This window comes from Ranitomeya imitator, chromosome 4, assembly GCF_032444005.1.
Source record: "Ranitomeya imitator isolate aRanImi1 chromosome 4, aRanImi1.pri, whole genome shotgun sequence".
Classification (NCBI taxonomy): Eukaryota; Metazoa; Chordata; class Amphibia; order Anura; family Dendrobatidae; genus Ranitomeya; species Ranitomeya imitator.
The window spans coordinates 652768729-652786216 of NC_091285.1; the positions used below are offsets into that span (position 1 = coordinate 652768729).

The following is a 17488-nucleotide window of genomic DNA, read 5'->3' on the forward strand; positions in this document are numbered from 1 at the left end:
CTTAGCGTAGGGCCCCGAGGGGGTGGAGCATGGTGCAGGGACACTCTTATTTGTGCTCTCACAACCATGTCCTGCCCCCTCAGGTCCTGCACTAGTATTTATTTGGTCTGGAGACCTCCTATAAAATGGAAGTAAACCATTAAATAATTGTTTATATATTGTAGTGGTTGTAAGGTCGAAGGTCCGGTCAGCTTTGGGCTGAGAAACCAACATGAAACCGGGCTCCTAGCTACATTAGAGTGGCAGTCTGGTTGGACGCTGGGAGCACGAAAACGGCTCTCCCCCGGCCTCGACTAGGGAGAGCATCGAAGATCCCTGACCCTCGCTGTGGCCTTCTGGCTCGGAGGGACGGGGATGATTTATTGGGGACCCTCTCCTCTGGGAAGGGTCCACATGAATCCTCGCCTTGTGCGCTGTTTTGGCGTGACTTCGATCACATTTTTCAAAGCCTTGGAAGTTGCTTCAATCAAAAAAGTGGTTGTAAGGTCCTGAGACCCATCTCTTAAGTTTGTGCCATAGAGTGCAGCACTACACTATTTTGCCCATGGGGAGGGCTGAGCGCTTTTACTACTTGGTTTGAGCAACCATTGTGGATTTCCTGCCAACTTCCAGTGAATCCTATGTGTTGCTGTAGGCTATTATGGGAAAGGGTTGTTTGGTAGTTCTCTAGTAATGAGCCCCTCCTGCTTCCCACTCATATACATGGTGAATGCACATTTCACCACCATAGTTTCTGTTTGTCCTGTCATTCATCAATACTAGGCGCTTGTATGGGACTAAATGCAAATTTTGCGCCTCGAGAAATCTGTAGTCTCTCGAGGTTTGCTCTCTTTTCTGTACTGCAATTATCAGCCAGTCAATTCAACCATAGTGTTCTTTTACAGATATACAGAAAGTGAAGAAAAATTCCCTGTTACTACTTTATTACCAGATCTATAAATGCCAGAACTATTTACATACATATACGGGAGAGATAATAATATTCCAGGCATTGTATGTTAGCTTAGGTTGTGAAACTACTAATCCCAGCATGTCGCACAGGTTGGAAACCCTTGGTGTAGACAGAAAATGTGATTACTGCACCTCCCTGGCCTCTAGAAGATAGATATATGTAGTATGGAGCCGGGCAGTCACCTCCAATCTTATCTCTTGTGTGCAGCTACTGTTGTGTCTAATCATTGTCTGTCCCCACTGTTCTTGTCTGGTTAGACAAAGGCTTTTCTAGATATCTATTAACATTCATAAATGGGTCCTCAGGTAGGGTTTGTCCCCTTTCGCTTAAAAGAGCATGCAGGACCTGTCACATTTGTGCAGTTTGGAATCTACAACTCCCCTGCCCCCTTTGTGCATGACACACCTGGTCTCCGATTGATGGTTCTCGGGTAGTTGGGAATCTACAACTCCCCTGCCCCCTTTGTGCATTACATACCTGGTCTCCAATTGATGGTTCTCTGGTAGTTAGGAATCTACAACTCACCTGCCACCTTTGTGCAGTACATACCTGGTCTCCGACTGATGGTTCTCGGGTAGTTGCGAATCTACAACTCACCTGCCACCTTTGTGCATTACATACCTGGTCTCCGACTAATGGTTCTCAGGTAATTGGGAGTCTACAACTTACCTTACACCTTTGTGCATTACATACCTGGTCTCCGACTAATGGTTCTCGGGTATTTGGGAATCTACAACTCCCATGCCCCTTTTGTGCATTACATACATAGTCTCCGACTGATGGTTCTCAGGTAGTTGGAAATCTACAACTCACCTGCCACCTTTGTGCATGACATAGATGGTCTCTGACTGATGATTCTTCAGTAGTTGGGAATATACAACTCACCTTTCACCTTTGTGCAGTACATACATGGTCTCCGACTGGTGGTTCTCCGATAGTTGGGAATCTACAACTCGCCTCCCACCTTTGTGCAATACATACATGGTCTTCGACTGGTGTTTTTCTGGTGATTGGGAATCTACAACTCACCTTCCAACCTTTGTGCCTTCCAACCTTTGTGCAGTACATACATTGTCTCCGACTGGTGGTTATCTGGTAGTTGGGAATGTACAACACACCTGCCACCTTTGTGCAGTACATACATGGTGTCCGACTGGTGGTTCTGCGGTAATTGGGAATCTACATCTAACCTCCCACCTTTGTGCAATACATACATGGTCTTCAACTGGTGGTTCTCTTGTGGTTGGGAATCTACAACTCACCTTCCACCTTTATGCAGTACATACATGGTCTCCGACTGGTGGTTCTTTGGTAGTTGGGAATCTACAACTCACCTTCCACCTTTATGCAGTACATACATGGTCTCCGACTGGTGGTTCTTTGGTAGTTGGGAATCTACAACTCACCTTCCACCTTTGTTCAGTGCATACTGTATATGATTTCCGAATGGTGGTTCTCCGGTTGTTGGGAATCTACAACTCTAAGACCGAATTAAGATATCGTATATGGACCGTGATATACGAACTGGCTGCAGCTTCCTGACACAAAACTCAACAGCCTCACAGATAATGAAATTGATCTGAACTTCTCCATTTACACCCATGGATGAAACCTTCCTGTTACTTGGGATGAGGTTGTCTTTTAGATATCTGTTTATACGCTACAATCATTGTGTTCACCAGACACAATTTTAAGAACGTCAGACCAATTTTCTGGCCGATAAGACAGCTTTCAGTCAAGGGAAACCTTGTCATGCCCCAAAATGCTATTTACCAGCAGATATAGGATCAATCTGCAGGATAACAGCATTAGAATGCTGCCTGGTCCCCTTACTGAAAGTGCAGCTACTGGAAAATTAACTTCTTTCCTACCAGGAGCTGCCGACTTTCGGTCACAGGGGTGTGCACGGAGTGGCTACATTATACTCATTATACTGTGTGCTGCCGATGTAACCACTCCCTACCATTTTGATTGACAGCTTGCTTTGCATAGATGATCTGCAGAGCGAGCTGTCAATCAAAGTGCCAGGACGGTGATTGCAGCTGCCACACACAGTGACCAGTGACTATAGTCAGGCCTGCACGCTTCTGTGACTGAAAACCGGTTCATTTTCTCCCGGTAGCAGCGCTTTCAGTAAGGCAACCAGGCAGCTCTAGGATGGTATATCTGCAGTGTTTCGGAACAGGGCAGGTTCACTTCAAATATCCATTTGCAGACACCAATTTTGGGCTAATCTGATAGGAATTGGTCAGATATCTGTGTATGTAAATTCACCACAACCTCATTTGACAAACCTTCTGTCCCTTCTCCATTTTAGATGACTGAGCATTGTTCCTGATGCGTGTCACTCATTTGCATGTTTGTGCCTTAATTAACTTGCAGAACTTGATTGTGGTGTTGTCAGGAGTAGAGAAAAGGGCCGGAGAATGGAAGACAGAGATAAAATGATGCTATTGTCTCTGTTTTCCATTTGCCCTTGTCTGAGGGCCCCCAGACACATTAGAATAAAGTCTGCCAAATCCGCTGATATCAGTGCGATCAGCCAACTCCCCTGTCAGATGATGTCAAGGCAGAGAAGGATTTGGTAGCTGGTATTCAGGTGGGGGATCTTTCTAATTCTCTGGGAGGTAAGAAAGCTTATCTGCAGAACAAAAGGATTAAGTTGAAACTGTCCACAAACATCTGTGGAGGGTCAGTGGTCCTCCATACACATTATATGATTGTCTGATCCTTCTGTAATCGTCAGGTTTGGACAACCTTTATCTAATGTGTACGAAGGTCCTTTAAGCCATAGAAATACCTATTGTTGGGTCCTTCATACTCTTGATGTGCCCCATACGCTTTAGATTGCTGTATGGCTGACAGCTGTCTCTCCCGACCCTCTTGTACACATGTTAGCTCAGTTTGGCCGAGCATGAAAGTGTTCTGAATGTGAAGAAAAGCAAGATTGGGTTATGAAATTCAACATGCTTCATCCATCTCTACCCTGACCTCAGCCGTCGGTGGAGAGACAGGAGGCCCTCATACTTTTCAAAATGGCCATCCAGTCCTCTCAAAATCTGAGGGCTTGGCCATTTTTCTCTCTAATGTATACAGGGGCCTTTAGACTATCAATGGTTCTCTATGACGAACTTCAGGTACCCTTTTGATACCCTTTTCATTCAAGTAAATAGAGAAGAATCTAAAATGTTGGCACATTTTTAGGCATTGGTTAATAACAGTGATTAGTAATCAACCTTAGTTTAGAAGTAAAATGTGGAAGCTTTGGGATTTTCTCCGAAGAAGTCTCCATATTGATTTTTTGTACATTTTCAATTGATTTGTGTTTCCTTTTTTTTTTCAGGATTTACTGACCCGGTTAAAATGAGCCAGTGTTACTATAATGAAAGTATCAGCTTCTTCTACAACAAGAGCGGGAAAGACTTAACAAAAGTATGGAGGCCAAAGGACAGTCTGGTGGTCGGCCTAGGCCTTACTGTGTGCGTCTTCGTCCTCCTGACTAACATACTGGTCATTACTGCCATTATAATAAACAAGAAGTTCCACTATCCCATCTACTATCTCCTGGGAAACCTGGCGGCGGCGGACCTATTTGCTGGAGTAGCCTACACATATCTCATGTTCCACACTGGTCCCCTGACATCTACCCTAACTTTGAAAACATGGCTCCTCCGACAGAGTTTACTAGATACAAGCCTTACAGCCTCCGTAGCCAATCTGCTTGCCATAGCCGTAGAGCGGCACCAGACAGTATTCACCATGCAGCTCCATAGCAAGATGTCCAACCAACGCGTCTGCATACTCATCACTTGCATCTGGCTCACGGCATTGCTGCTTGGTCTCATCCCGTCTTTTGGGTGGCATTGTATTTGTAACATCGACACATGTTCACGAATGGCCCCGCTGTACAGTCGGAGTTATCTCATCTTCTGGGCGGTATCCAACTTGGTGGCATTCCTGATTATGATGGTGGTGTACCTACATATCTTTGTGTACGTCAAGAGGAAGATGGCCAGGATGTCCAGACACACGTCTTTCCATCCTAAGTACCGGGAGACCATGATCAACTTGATGAAGACCGTGTTTATCATATTGAGTAAGTAATATGTTTATGTTGACAAGGCTATGTGTGTATTGTAAAAATACTGTAACTTTAAAGGGGCTGTGCAGATTAGAAAACCCCCTTTTATTCACCCAAGTAGAGATTTAATAGAGGGAGGCTTATGTTTAGGATCTTCATTTCTTGTCCAGAGCTTTTGTTCTGGAGGACCTGAACTTTCCTGCACTAGGCAGGCATCTTATTGATTTAAATGGGCATTGTGTCATTCCTAATTCCACCTGTGGGGGCACTGCTGGGAAATTTAACACTTGGTTTTCTAGCAGATCAATCACAGCTGATCACTGGGATTCAAGGCAGAAGGACGTGTTCTTGTGAAGGCATCCTTCTAATTAGTAGAGATTGTCCAAAGAGAAAAATTCCTTTTAAGTGACTGATCTCTCAAAAATGAGAAGGATTTGTGCTGAATTGTTGTCAAATGTTGTAGAAAATGATTAATTTTAGGGGGATACACTCGTCGGCAGCCAAAGAAAAGAGTAGTCATGCCCAAGATACAGTCATTGTTACCGAATTCCTAAAAAATGACCTGTTTTGCGAGATCTGAGAAGTTGATGTGTGGGAGATCCACCACAACTATCCTTCCTAACTGTTTCTTGAAGTCTTCTATTGAGGGAAGTGATGAACGGATAGTTTGGAGTTGATATTGATTACTTAAAAATCAATAGTATATTTGAAAATAAACTACCGTACTTAGTAATATATATGTATCAGAAAAATATGCCTCTTTCTCCTACCGGACTGATCTTTCACTCCCAATTCTGGGGTAAATTCTGTAAAATCTGTATTCGGTGAAGGCAGATCCCATTAGTGGAATAGGAGATGACAGTTGGTGCTTATAAGGTTCTATGGAAAGGGGAGGAGCTAGAGACCGACACCGACATTCTACTGCAAGTTCTTCTGAAATGACAGATACAGTTTAAAGCCTTAACTGTCTTTTTTTTGTGAACTTGCAGGAGAATGTTAGTGTCGGCCTCTAGCTCCTCCCCTTTCCATGGAATCTTATAAGCACCAACTGTCATCTCCTATTCCAGTAATGGGATCTGCCTTCACGAAATACAGATTTTACCCATTAAATGAGAGTGAGAGATCAGTCCAGGAGGAGAATGAAACAGATTTTTCTGATAGGATATATAATATATATATATATATTATATATACCTTTCTTATTTTTATGTGTACTATTGATTTATTATATAAAAAATAAAAACTGCATTTACGCTTTATTGTGGCCATCCATTTTAGCCATTTTTGCTGGAAGTTCAGATTTGTCTCTTCCAGTTTGCACAGTAAGATGGTGTTAAATCAGTGGTAGTTTTGGGATCACCTTTACGCGATCCATTTATGAGTTTCTAAAGCTGTTGGATTTTTTCATCGGATCGAAGGGGTGCCTTTACCCTTCATGTAAAAATTGTCCCTCCATCCGTCAGATGCAGTAAGACTGCAGGGCTGATAGTTACAGCGTAGGAGTTCACCTGGACTCTGTCATTGTTCAGCCGCAGTCACGGAAGGTGTGGTGGGTGCCGCGGGATGTTGTCACCGAGGTGTGATCGTTCATCATCCAGTAGTACGGTGTTACTCTCGACACTCACACTGAAACATGTCGGGGACATTTTCACTTTCCACGTGATATAAGTATGACTGCGGACTTCTTTCTGCAAGACGTGACTTCTGTAGAGATCCAAACTCTAGAGTCATCGCAGGGCAGGGATGTGAGAGAAGATGTCAGGTGGGACGTGACCTGGGACCCTCACTAATATAAATGGTGCATTATAGTCCTGTTGATCTTAATGAAAAAAAGTAAGATGGAGCCCACCTCAGGGACCCTCGCCATCTATAGAACATGTGGACCCCAAACCTGGCCCCACAGCTGCTCTCAGCGGAGGGAGATGATCACGCACCCGCAGCTTTCTCCACTGACATCCAGAAATAGCCAAGCTCAGAATCGCCCCTCGCAATATGCTCCATTATGGCACATGGATTGTAATAGACCAATGGGGGGTCTCCTCCATGTCTTCCATCGTCCCACACTGCAGCCGGACGATCAGCTCCCAGTGCAGGAAGCTCCTCTTAGGCCTCATTCAGGCATCCATGTGGCACATAAGTGTTGTATCCACAGATGTATTCGTTATTATAGTCTATGGTGCTACCCACATGTCTGGTTCTTTTCCTGACACCATGGATGAAAAGGGTCATCACAAGTCTATAGGTCCATGTGCCATTTGTGTGCTGTCCGGGTGCCATTTGTGTGCTGTCCGGGTGCCATTCGGGTGCTGTCCGAGTGCCATTCGTGTGCTGTCCGGGTGCCATCCGTGTGCCATCCGTGTGCTGTCCGGGTGCCATCCGTGTGCTGTTCGGGTGCCATCCGTGTGCTGTCCGGGTGCCATCCGTGTGCTGTCCGGGTGCCATCCGTGTGCTGTTCGGGTGCCATCCGTGTGCTGTCCGGGTGCCATCCGTGTGCTGTCTGGGTGCCATCCGTGTGCTGTCCGGGTGCCATCCGTGTGCTGTCCGGGTGCCATCCGTGTGCTGTCCGGGTGCCATCCGTGTGCTGCCCGGGTTCCATCTGTGTGCTGTCCGTGTGCTGTCTGGGTGCCATCCGTGTGCTGTCCGGGTGCCATCCGTGTGCTGTCCGGGTGCCATCCGTGTGCTGTCCGGGTGCCATCCGTGTGCTGTCCGGGTGCCATCCGTGTGCTGTCTGGGTGCCATCCGTGTGCTGTCCGGGTGCCATCCGTGTGCTGTCCGGGTGCCATCCGTGTGCTGCCCGGGTTCCATCTGTGTGCTGTCCGAGTGCCATCTGTGTGTCATCCGTATTTAACATTGCACAATATAGGAGAAGCTTTGTCATTTATTTATCCATCCTTGAAAAACACAGATGATAAAAACAGACAGATGACACACGGATGGTAAAATTGTACACACGGATGACATACTGATGGTAAAAGCTGACACTGATGACACACTGATGGTAAAAGGGTACACATGGATGACACACTGAAGGTAAAAATTGACACGGATGACACCTTGATGGTAAAAATGGACATACTGATGACACACAATGGTAAAAACGGACACACTGAAGACTGATGGTAAAAACTGACACACAGATGGTAAAAATGCACACACTAATGACACACTGATGGCAAAAAAGGACACACGGATGATACACTGATGATAAAAACCACACACTGACCAAACATAGATTAGACACTGATGGTAAAAACAGACACAAGGACCGTACACTGATGACACACTGATCCAAAACACTAATAACACCGGTACCATTTTTTCGCATACGTGTTTAGACATGGACGTGTTAATAAGGCCTTAATCAGAGAACCCTCTTAATTGGAGATTTGACCATAGGGTTCACTCACACTATTGTATAAAAAAATCGGTCCCATTCTCATCCAGGACAGAGGGGTGTTTTTTTGTCACTTGTCATCCATGTGCTTTCTGTGTACAATCCGTTTTTTTAATCAGCAGTTATTAATCTCTAACAGGACCATTTACAGTTGTCTATGGTGCAGAATTTAATATATCTGTAAGGATCTGAGGCCTTGGTGTACGGCATGTGTGAGCAATATGGCATGTGTGAGCGATATGACATGTGTGTGAGCGATGTGGAACGTGTGAACGATATGGCACGTGTGAGCGATATGGCACGTGTGAGCGATATGGCACGTGTGAGCGATATGGCACGTGTGAGCGATATGGCACTTGTGAGCGATATGGCACGTGTGAGCGATATGGCACATGTGTGAGCGATATGGCACATGTGTGAGCGATATGGCACGTGTGTGAGCGATATGGCACGTGTGAGCGATATGGCACGTGTGAGCGATATGGCACGTGTGAGCGATATGGCACGTGTGAGCGATATGGCATGTATGTGAGCGGATATGGCACGTGTGAGCGATATGGCACGTGTGAGCGATATGGCACGTGTGAACGATATGGCACGTGTGAACGATATGGCACGTGTGAGCGATATGGCACGTGTGAGCGATATGGCACTTGTGAGCGATATGGCACGTGTGAGCGATATGGCACGTGTGTGAGCGATATGGCATGTGTGAGCGATATGGCACGTGTGAGCGATATGGCAGGTGTGAGCGATATGGCACGTTTGAGCGATATGGCATGTGTGAGCGATATGGCATGTATGTGAGCGGATATGGCATGTGTGAGCGATATGGCACGTGTGAGCGATATGGCACGTGTGAACGATATGGCACGTGTGAGCGATATGGCACTTGTGAGCGATATGGCACGTGTGTGAGCGATATGGCATGTGTGAGCGATATGGCACGTGTGTGAGCGATATGGCATGTGTGAGAGATATGGCACGTGTGAGCGATATGGCACGTGTGAGCGATATGGCACGTGTGAGCGATATGGCATGTATGTGAGCGGATATGGCATGTGTGAGCCATATGGCACGTGTGAGCGATATGGCACGTGTGAGCGATATGGCATGTGTGAGCGATATGGCACTTGTGAGCGATATGGCACGTGTGAGCGATATGGCACGTGTGTGAGCGATACGGCATGTGTGAGAGATATGGCACGTGTGAGCGATATGGCACGTGTGAGCGATATGGCATGTATGTGAGCGGATATGGCATGTGTGAGCGATATGGCACGTGTGAGCATATGGCACGTGTGAGCGATATGGCATATGTGTGAGCGATATGGCATGTGAGCAAAATATGGCATGTGTGAGCGATATGGTATGTGTGAGCGATATGGCACGTGTGAGCGATATGGCACGCTGAGCAATATGACACGTGTGAGCGATATGGCATGTGTGACCGATATGGCACGTGTGACCATATGGCACGTGTGAGCGATATGGCACGTGTGAGTGATATGGCATGTGTGAGCGATATGGCATGTGTGACCGATATGGCACGTGTGAGCGAGCCCTTAGTAGGTTTGGCTCCATGCACCACGGCGTACTTGTGAGCGCCCAGTTCAGGTCATGCATGTGGAAGCAAAAACCATGAAAGGTTTACAGGAATTATTTTCTATTTTTCCTGTGGAATAGCCAATTGTAAAAAAAAAAAAGAGCAAAGAAATAGATGTATTTCGTTTGCATTGCAAGACTCGTCATTGTACACACCATGAGAGGGACATACGCGATACTCTTACCTATTTTTATGATGGTACAACCCCTGGCAAAAATCATGGAATCACCGGCCTTGGACGATGTTCACTCAGTTGTTTAATTTTGTAGAAAAAAAGCAGATCACAGACATGGCACAAAACTAAAGTTATTTCAAATGGCAACTTTCTGGCTTTAAAGAAAAAAAGAAAGAAAATCTAAAAGAAATCTAGAACCAAACATGTGGTAGTCAGTAATGGTTGCTATTTTTAACCAAGCATAAGGAAAAAAGTTATGGAATCACTCAATTCTGAGGAAAAAATTATGGAATCACCCTGTAAATTTTCATACCCAAAAATAACACCTGCATCAAATTAGATCTGCTTGTTAGTCTGCATCTAAAAAGGAGTGATCACACCTTGGAGAGCTGTTGTACCAAGTGGACTGACATGAATCATGGCTCCAACACGAGAGATGTCAATTGAAACAAAGGAGAGAATTATCAAACTCTTAAAAGAGGGTAAATCCTCATGCAATGTAGCTAAAGATGTTGGTTGTTCACAGTCAGTTGTGTCTTAACCCCTTAATGACCGCCAATACGTCTTTTAACTGACCTGAGATATAAGAGAATAGCCTCCCCATACAGATGACAATCCAGCATCTGTCGGTTGTACACTATAGCTGACAACTTGCTGCACCAGCCACGATCAGTATTTGCACCATCTAAATCTGTTTAACCCCTTAGATGCTGCTGTCAATAGTGACTACATCATTATAAATGGTTAACAGAGTGTGGGGGCTTCCTCTTTATCCCAATTGGTGCTCTCGGATCATGATTGTGTGGTCCTGATGTTTGCGATGGCAATTCATGGCCAAATAGTGGCCTTAGAGTCTGACGGCTGTAGTAATCTGTTCAGAAGTTAGCAACATTTAGGTGGTAAAAATACACATTTTCATTTCTGTCATACCACTTTGCATTAATTCCTGTAAAGCACCTGAAGGGTTAATAAACTACCTGACAGCAGTTTTCAATATGTTTAGGGGTGCTGTTTTTAAAATGGTATCACGTTTGTGGGTTTCCCAATAAATGGGACCCCTAAAGTCACTTCAAACATGGATAAGTCCCTAAAAAAATAAATTTTGTAAATTTCTTTGAAAAAATGAAAAATTGCTGCTACATTTTTAAACCTCGTAAAATGCTAACAAAATAAAATAACATTTTACAAATGGTGCTGATGTAAAGCTGACATGTGGGAAATGTTATTTATTAATGGTTTGCTGTTGTATGACTATCTGGATTAAAGGGATAATCATTCAAATTTAGAAAATTGCTAATTTTTTAACATTTTTCTCACATTTTTGATATTTTTTATAAATAAACACAAAAAATGTTGAACAAAATTTACCATTATCATAAAGTATAATGTGTCACGAAAAAACAATCTCAAAATCACTGGGATTTGTTGAAGCGTTGCAGAGTTATTACCACATAAAGTGACACTGGTCAGATTTCAAAAATTTGGCTCGGTCACTAAGGGGTTAAATCTGGACCAAATACAAACAACATGGGAAGGTTGTTAAAGGCAAACATACTGGTAGACCAAGGAAGACATCAAAGTGTCAAGACCGGAAACTTAAAGCAATATGTCTCCAAAACAGGAAGTGCACAACAAAACAAATGAGGAACGAATGGGAGGAAACTGTAGTCAACGTCTGTGACCGAACTGTAAGAAACCGCCTAAAGAAAATGGGATTTACATACAGAAAAGCTAAACGAAACCCTTCATTAACACCTAAACAGAAAAAAACAAGGTTACAATGGGCTAAGGGAAAGCAATCGTGGACTGTGGATCACTGGATTAAAGTCATATTCAGTGATGAATCGCGAATCTGCATTGGACAAGGTGATGATGCTGGAACTTTTGTTTGGTGCCGTTCCAAAGAGATTTATAAAGATGTCTGCCTGAACAGAACATGCAAATTTCCAGTCATTGATGATATGGGGCTGCATGTCAGGTAAAGGCACTGGGGAGATGGCTGTCATTACATCTTCAATAAATGCACAAGTTTATGTTGATATTTTGGGCACTTTTCTTACCCCATCAATTGAAAGGATGTTTGGGGATGATGAAATCATTTTTAAAGATGATAATGCATCCTGCCACAGAGCAAAAACTGTGCAAACATTCCTTGAAAAAAGACACATAAGGTCAATGTCATGGCTTGCAAATAGTCCAGATCTCAATCCAGTTGAAAATCTTTGGTGGAAGTTGAAGAAAATGGTCCATGACAAGGCTCCAACCTGCAAAGCTGATATGGCAGCAGCAATCAGAGAAAGTTGGAGCCAGATTGATGGAGAGTCCTGTGTGACCCTCATTAAGTCCATGCCTCAGAGACTGCAAGCTGTTATAAAAGCCAGAGGTGGTGCAACAAAATACTAGTGATGTTTTGGGAGTGTTTTTTTGTTTGTTTCTTTTTCATGATTCCATAATATTTTCCTCAGAATTGAGTGAGTCCATAATTTTTACCCTATGTTTGGTTACAAAAAGTAACTATTACTGACTGCCACATTTTTTGTTCTTGATTTCTTTTAGTGTTTCTTAAAGCCAGAAAGTTGCCATTTGAAATGACTTTAGTTTTGTGCCATGTCTGTGATCTGCTTCTTCTCTACAAAATTAATCAGCTGAATGAACATCCTCCAAGGCCGGTGATTCCATAATTTTTGCCAGGGGTTGTATCAGATTTCAAAAAAAGATAATAAGATGTCAGCGGCACATGATAGATCACCGAGCCGAGGTGGAGACAGACAAGAGCGACTTCTAACCAGTTTTCGTCTGTTTCTATTATAAAAATTTGTCTCTGTCACAGATGGAACCAAGACTGATGTAATACGTAACCAGAAACTACTGTACATGTGAAGAGACTTGAGCCTGGCTCACACTGTGTTTCTGCAGTGGGTTTGGGGGTCCCACCTGAATCCCTCTAAGAACGGGACGAAACTTCCGACTGGGCCATAGACAGCAATGACACAAGTGTGCATGGTTCCAGTTGGGCACAGAAACGCAGCGGGTCACGCTTGTGTCTGTGCCCAGGTTGAAAAGACAGAAACTTTCAGAAAAAAACACAACGTTCATTTGTACTCTCTGGACGTCAGTGCATTCTATGGCCCCGTCTTTAGATAAGATACTCAGTGTGAACAGGGCCTTAGATAGCTGCATGAATAGCAATCCCCTAATGTTTTGTCAATGGAAGCAATTCTCTAGTAATCTGAAACAGTTTAATCTTGTCCTCACAGGGGTTAATAATTCTGATGCTGATTGGCTAAACCCCATCAGTCCAGCCATTCCCCAGGGGTAAATCTTAATAAAGTCAGTTGTGCTGGTGCCAACAGAGCAGTTGGGGGGAGGCTCCTGCTGCAGCTAGTTCTTCTACAAATAGGGAAAGGTCAGTGAGCAGGAGGGGGACAGAGATAAGCTCGAGACTCAGGGTGCTGTCACACTGCATTCAGGCTTACATCTGAACTCCCCGCTGTCTATGCGCCGACGGGACCATAGACTGTAATGGTGCCAACAAATCGAACGTGCCCTCTGAGGCGCATCATTTTTGGGACATGTATGCCTCCTGAAGATGGACACTCAGACATAGTAGACTGTAGGAGATAAGGGTGAGGGATATCTTCTGTCATGACTCTGTGCGTGTGTGCCTTGCTGTGTATGACCCGGGTTGCCCACTGACTTCTGCCTTGTTTTCTGCTTGGTACTTCTCTGTCTGTCCTGGCTTTCTGACCTCTTGGCTTGTCTCTGACTAATCTGCTGTTTTGCCCCTAGGTATCTTGCTCCCGTCTGGCTCCCGACCCTCGTCTTGCCATTTGACCACGTGCTCTGTCTTTGTACTCTGTGTCCTGCGTTTTTTGTAGACCCTCCGATCTCTTAAGGTACCTTCACACTGAACAACTTAACAACGATAGCGATCCGTGACGTTGCAGCGTCCTGGATAGCGATATCGTTGTGTTTGACACGCAGCAGCGATCAGGATCCTGCTGTGACATCGCTGGTCGGAGCTAGAAGGCCAGCACATTATTTCGTCGCTGGATCTCCCGCTGACATCGCTGAATCGGCGTGTGTGACGCCGATCCAGCGATGTTTTCACTTGTAACCAGGGTAAACATCGGGTTACTAAGCGCCGGGCCGCGCTTAGTAACCCGATGTATACCCTGGTTACCATTGTAAAAGTTAAAAAAAACAAACAGTACATACTTACATTCCGGTGTCTGTCCCCCGGCGTCAGCTTCCCTGCACTGGGTCAGCGCCGGCCGGCCGTAAAGCAGAGCACAGCGGTGACGTCACCCCTGTGCTCTGCTTTACGGCCGGCCGGTGCTGACACAGTGCAGGGAAGCTGACGCCGGGGGACAGACACCGGAATGTAAGTATGTACTGTTTTTTTTTTTTTTTACTTTTACAATGGTAACCAGGGTAAACATCAGGTTACTAAGCGCGGCCCTGCGCTTAGTAACCTGATGTTTACCCTCGTTACCCGGGGACTTCGGCATCGTTGGTCGCTGGAGAGCTGCCTGTGTGACAGCTCTCCAGCGACCACACAAGGACTTTCCAACGATCACGGCCAGGTCATATCGCTGTCGTGATCGTTGGAAAGTTGCTGAGTGTGACGGTACCTTTACAGTATATCCACCCCCATCGTCCCTGCAGTGATTACGTGACCTGCCTAGTTCAGGTCCTGTGTACACTGCGTGCCTCATTCCTCCCTCTCCCTGCGCTCCCGGTAGCGCCCCCTTAGGCTGCCTCTCTACGACACCAGGCAGCGTCATTACATCTTCCAAATGCAACATTTAGATGTGAAGCAAAATTTCAACTGAAATAAATGTCTTTTATTGGAGGGCAAGTTTAGGGTCTGGGGTCACAGCGTGCATTTGATTGGGGCCAAACTGTAGGCAAGAGCCGTGGGCAAGAGTAGCGCCTCTTTTCTGTTCTCACAAACCCGTTTATGTGACTTGTGATATGTTCCCTTTAAAGGCGGTGGACATAAAAAGCCTGAAGAATGTGTCGGGAGGTTAACATCCCATAAAACACCTTTACACCTGCCAGAGTGTGATTGCCATGTGATGATCCCCACAACATTCCTGTGTCCGCTTCCTTTATTATACCCGGAGTAGGCCTCTATTACCGCTCTGGTTTACGGTGCTATAAGTTGGTCACTGTCAGCGCGACACTCTGCAGGTTTCCTATATATCCTTACAAGGGTATATACAAGACAACCAGCACCTATTAAGATTAATAAAAAAACAAAATAGTTTTCAATTCGTTTCATCTTTTTGTCATTTATATGATCATTGTTACCCCCAATCACTTATACTATCGTTGCTTCCATTAATCATTTATACTATTGTTGCTTCCTTCTATCATTTCAATGTTCGTTGCTTCCTCTGATTTTTATGATCATTGCTTCCTTTATCATTTATACCGTTGTTGCTTTCTATTATATATGATTGGTGCTTCCCCCAATCATTCGTATGATCCTTGCTTTTCCCGATGATTTACGCTATCGTTGCTTACTTCTATCATTTATATGATCGATACTTCCCTGATCATATGTATGATCCTTGTCTCACTCCATCTTCTGTACAATGGTTGCTCCACTCGATCCTTTCTATGATCTTTGCTTCACTCGATCTTTTGTACAGTACAATTGTTGCTTCACTCGATCTTTTATACAATTGTTGCTTCACTCGATCTTTTGTACAGTACAATTGTTGCTTCACTCGATCTTTTGTACAGTACAGTTGTTGCTTCACTCGATCTTTTGTACAGTACAACTGTTGCTTCATTCGATCTTTTGTACAGTGCAACTGTTGCTTCACTCGATCTTTTGTACAGTGCAACTGTTGCTTCACTCGATCTTTTGTACGATCATTGCTCCACTCAATCCTTTCTGTGATCTTTGCTTCACTCGATCTTTTGTACAATTGTTGCTTCAATCGATCTTTTGTACAGTACAATTGTTGCTTCACTCGATCTTTTGTACAGTACAATTGTTGCTTCACTCGACCTTTTGTACAGTACAATTGTTGCTTCACTCGATCTTTTGTACAGTACAATTGTTGCTTCACTCGATCTTTTGTACAGTACAATAGTCGCTTCACTCTGTTTTGTACGATCCTTGCTTCACTCCATCTTTTGTACACTGGTTGCTTCACTCGATCATTCCTATGATCTTTGCTTCACTTGATCTTTCATACAGTCGTTGCTTCACTCGATCTTTTGTACAGTACAATGGTTGCTTCACTCGATCTTTTGTACAGTACAATTGTTGCTTTACTCGATCTTTTGTACAGTACAATTGTTGCTTTACTCGATCTTTTCTACAGTACAATTGTTGCTTCACTCCATCTTTTGTACAGTACAATTGTTGCTTCACTCCATTTTTTGTACAGTACAATTGTTGCTTTACTCCATCTTTTGTACAGTACAATTGTTGCTTTACTCGATCTTTTGTACAGTACAATTGTTGCTTCACTCCATTTTTTGTACAGTACAATTGTTGCTTCACTCCATCTTTTGTACAGTACAATTGTTGCTTTACTCGATCTTTTGTACAGTACAATTGTTGCTTCACTCGATCTTTTGTACAGTACAATTGTTGCTTCACTCCATCTTTTGTACAGTACAATTGTTGCTTTACTCGATCTTTTGTATAGTGCAATTGTTGCTTCACTTGATCTTTTGTACAGTACAATTGTTGCTTTACTCGATCTTTTGTATAGTGCAATTGTTGCTTCACTCGATCTTTTGTACAGTACAATTGTTGCTTTACTCGATCTTTTGTACAGTACAATTGTTGCTTCACTTGATCTTTTGTACAGTACAATTGTTGCTTCACTTGATCTTTTGTACAGTATAATTGTTGCTTCACTTGATCTTTTGTACAGTACAACTGTTGCTTCACTCGATCTTTTGTACAATCGTTGCTTTACTTGATCTTTTGTGCAATCGTTGCTTCCCCAGATCATTTGTGCTATTGTTTATTTCCCCCGATTATTTGTACAATCAGTTTCGCCAATTATTTCATCATTCACAACATCTTTCACCCCCCGATCATTTATAGGATTGTTGTTTTCCCTGGTCATTTGTATGATCGCTATGTCTCCTACTCTATCGTACCATCCCCAATCATTTCGTATGATCCTTGTTTCCCTGATTGTTTATATGATCCCCAAAAACCCCTTGGGAAGATGTATTTTTGTTTTGAAGGAACACAAGGTTAATATACCTTTTAAGCATCCAATGCAGTAATTACTTTTCAG

The 17488-nt window shown here is 44.0% G+C and overlaps 1 protein-coding gene across 2 annotated transcripts in view; it reads left to right on the top strand.

Moving 5' to 3' along the window:
• LPAR2 (lysophosphatidic acid receptor 2) overlaps positions 1 to 17488 on the top strand; it is a 65615-nt gene that overhangs the window by 37523 nt on the left and 10604 nt on the right. For both annotated transcript variants that reach the window (XM_069767035.1, XM_069767034.1), the window contains exon 2: positions 4296 to 5048. In XM_069767035.1, the coding sequence (XP_069623136.1) occupies positions 4296 to 5048 (753 nt within the window). The remainder of the gene's footprint in view (positions 1 to 4295; positions 5049 to 17488) is intronic.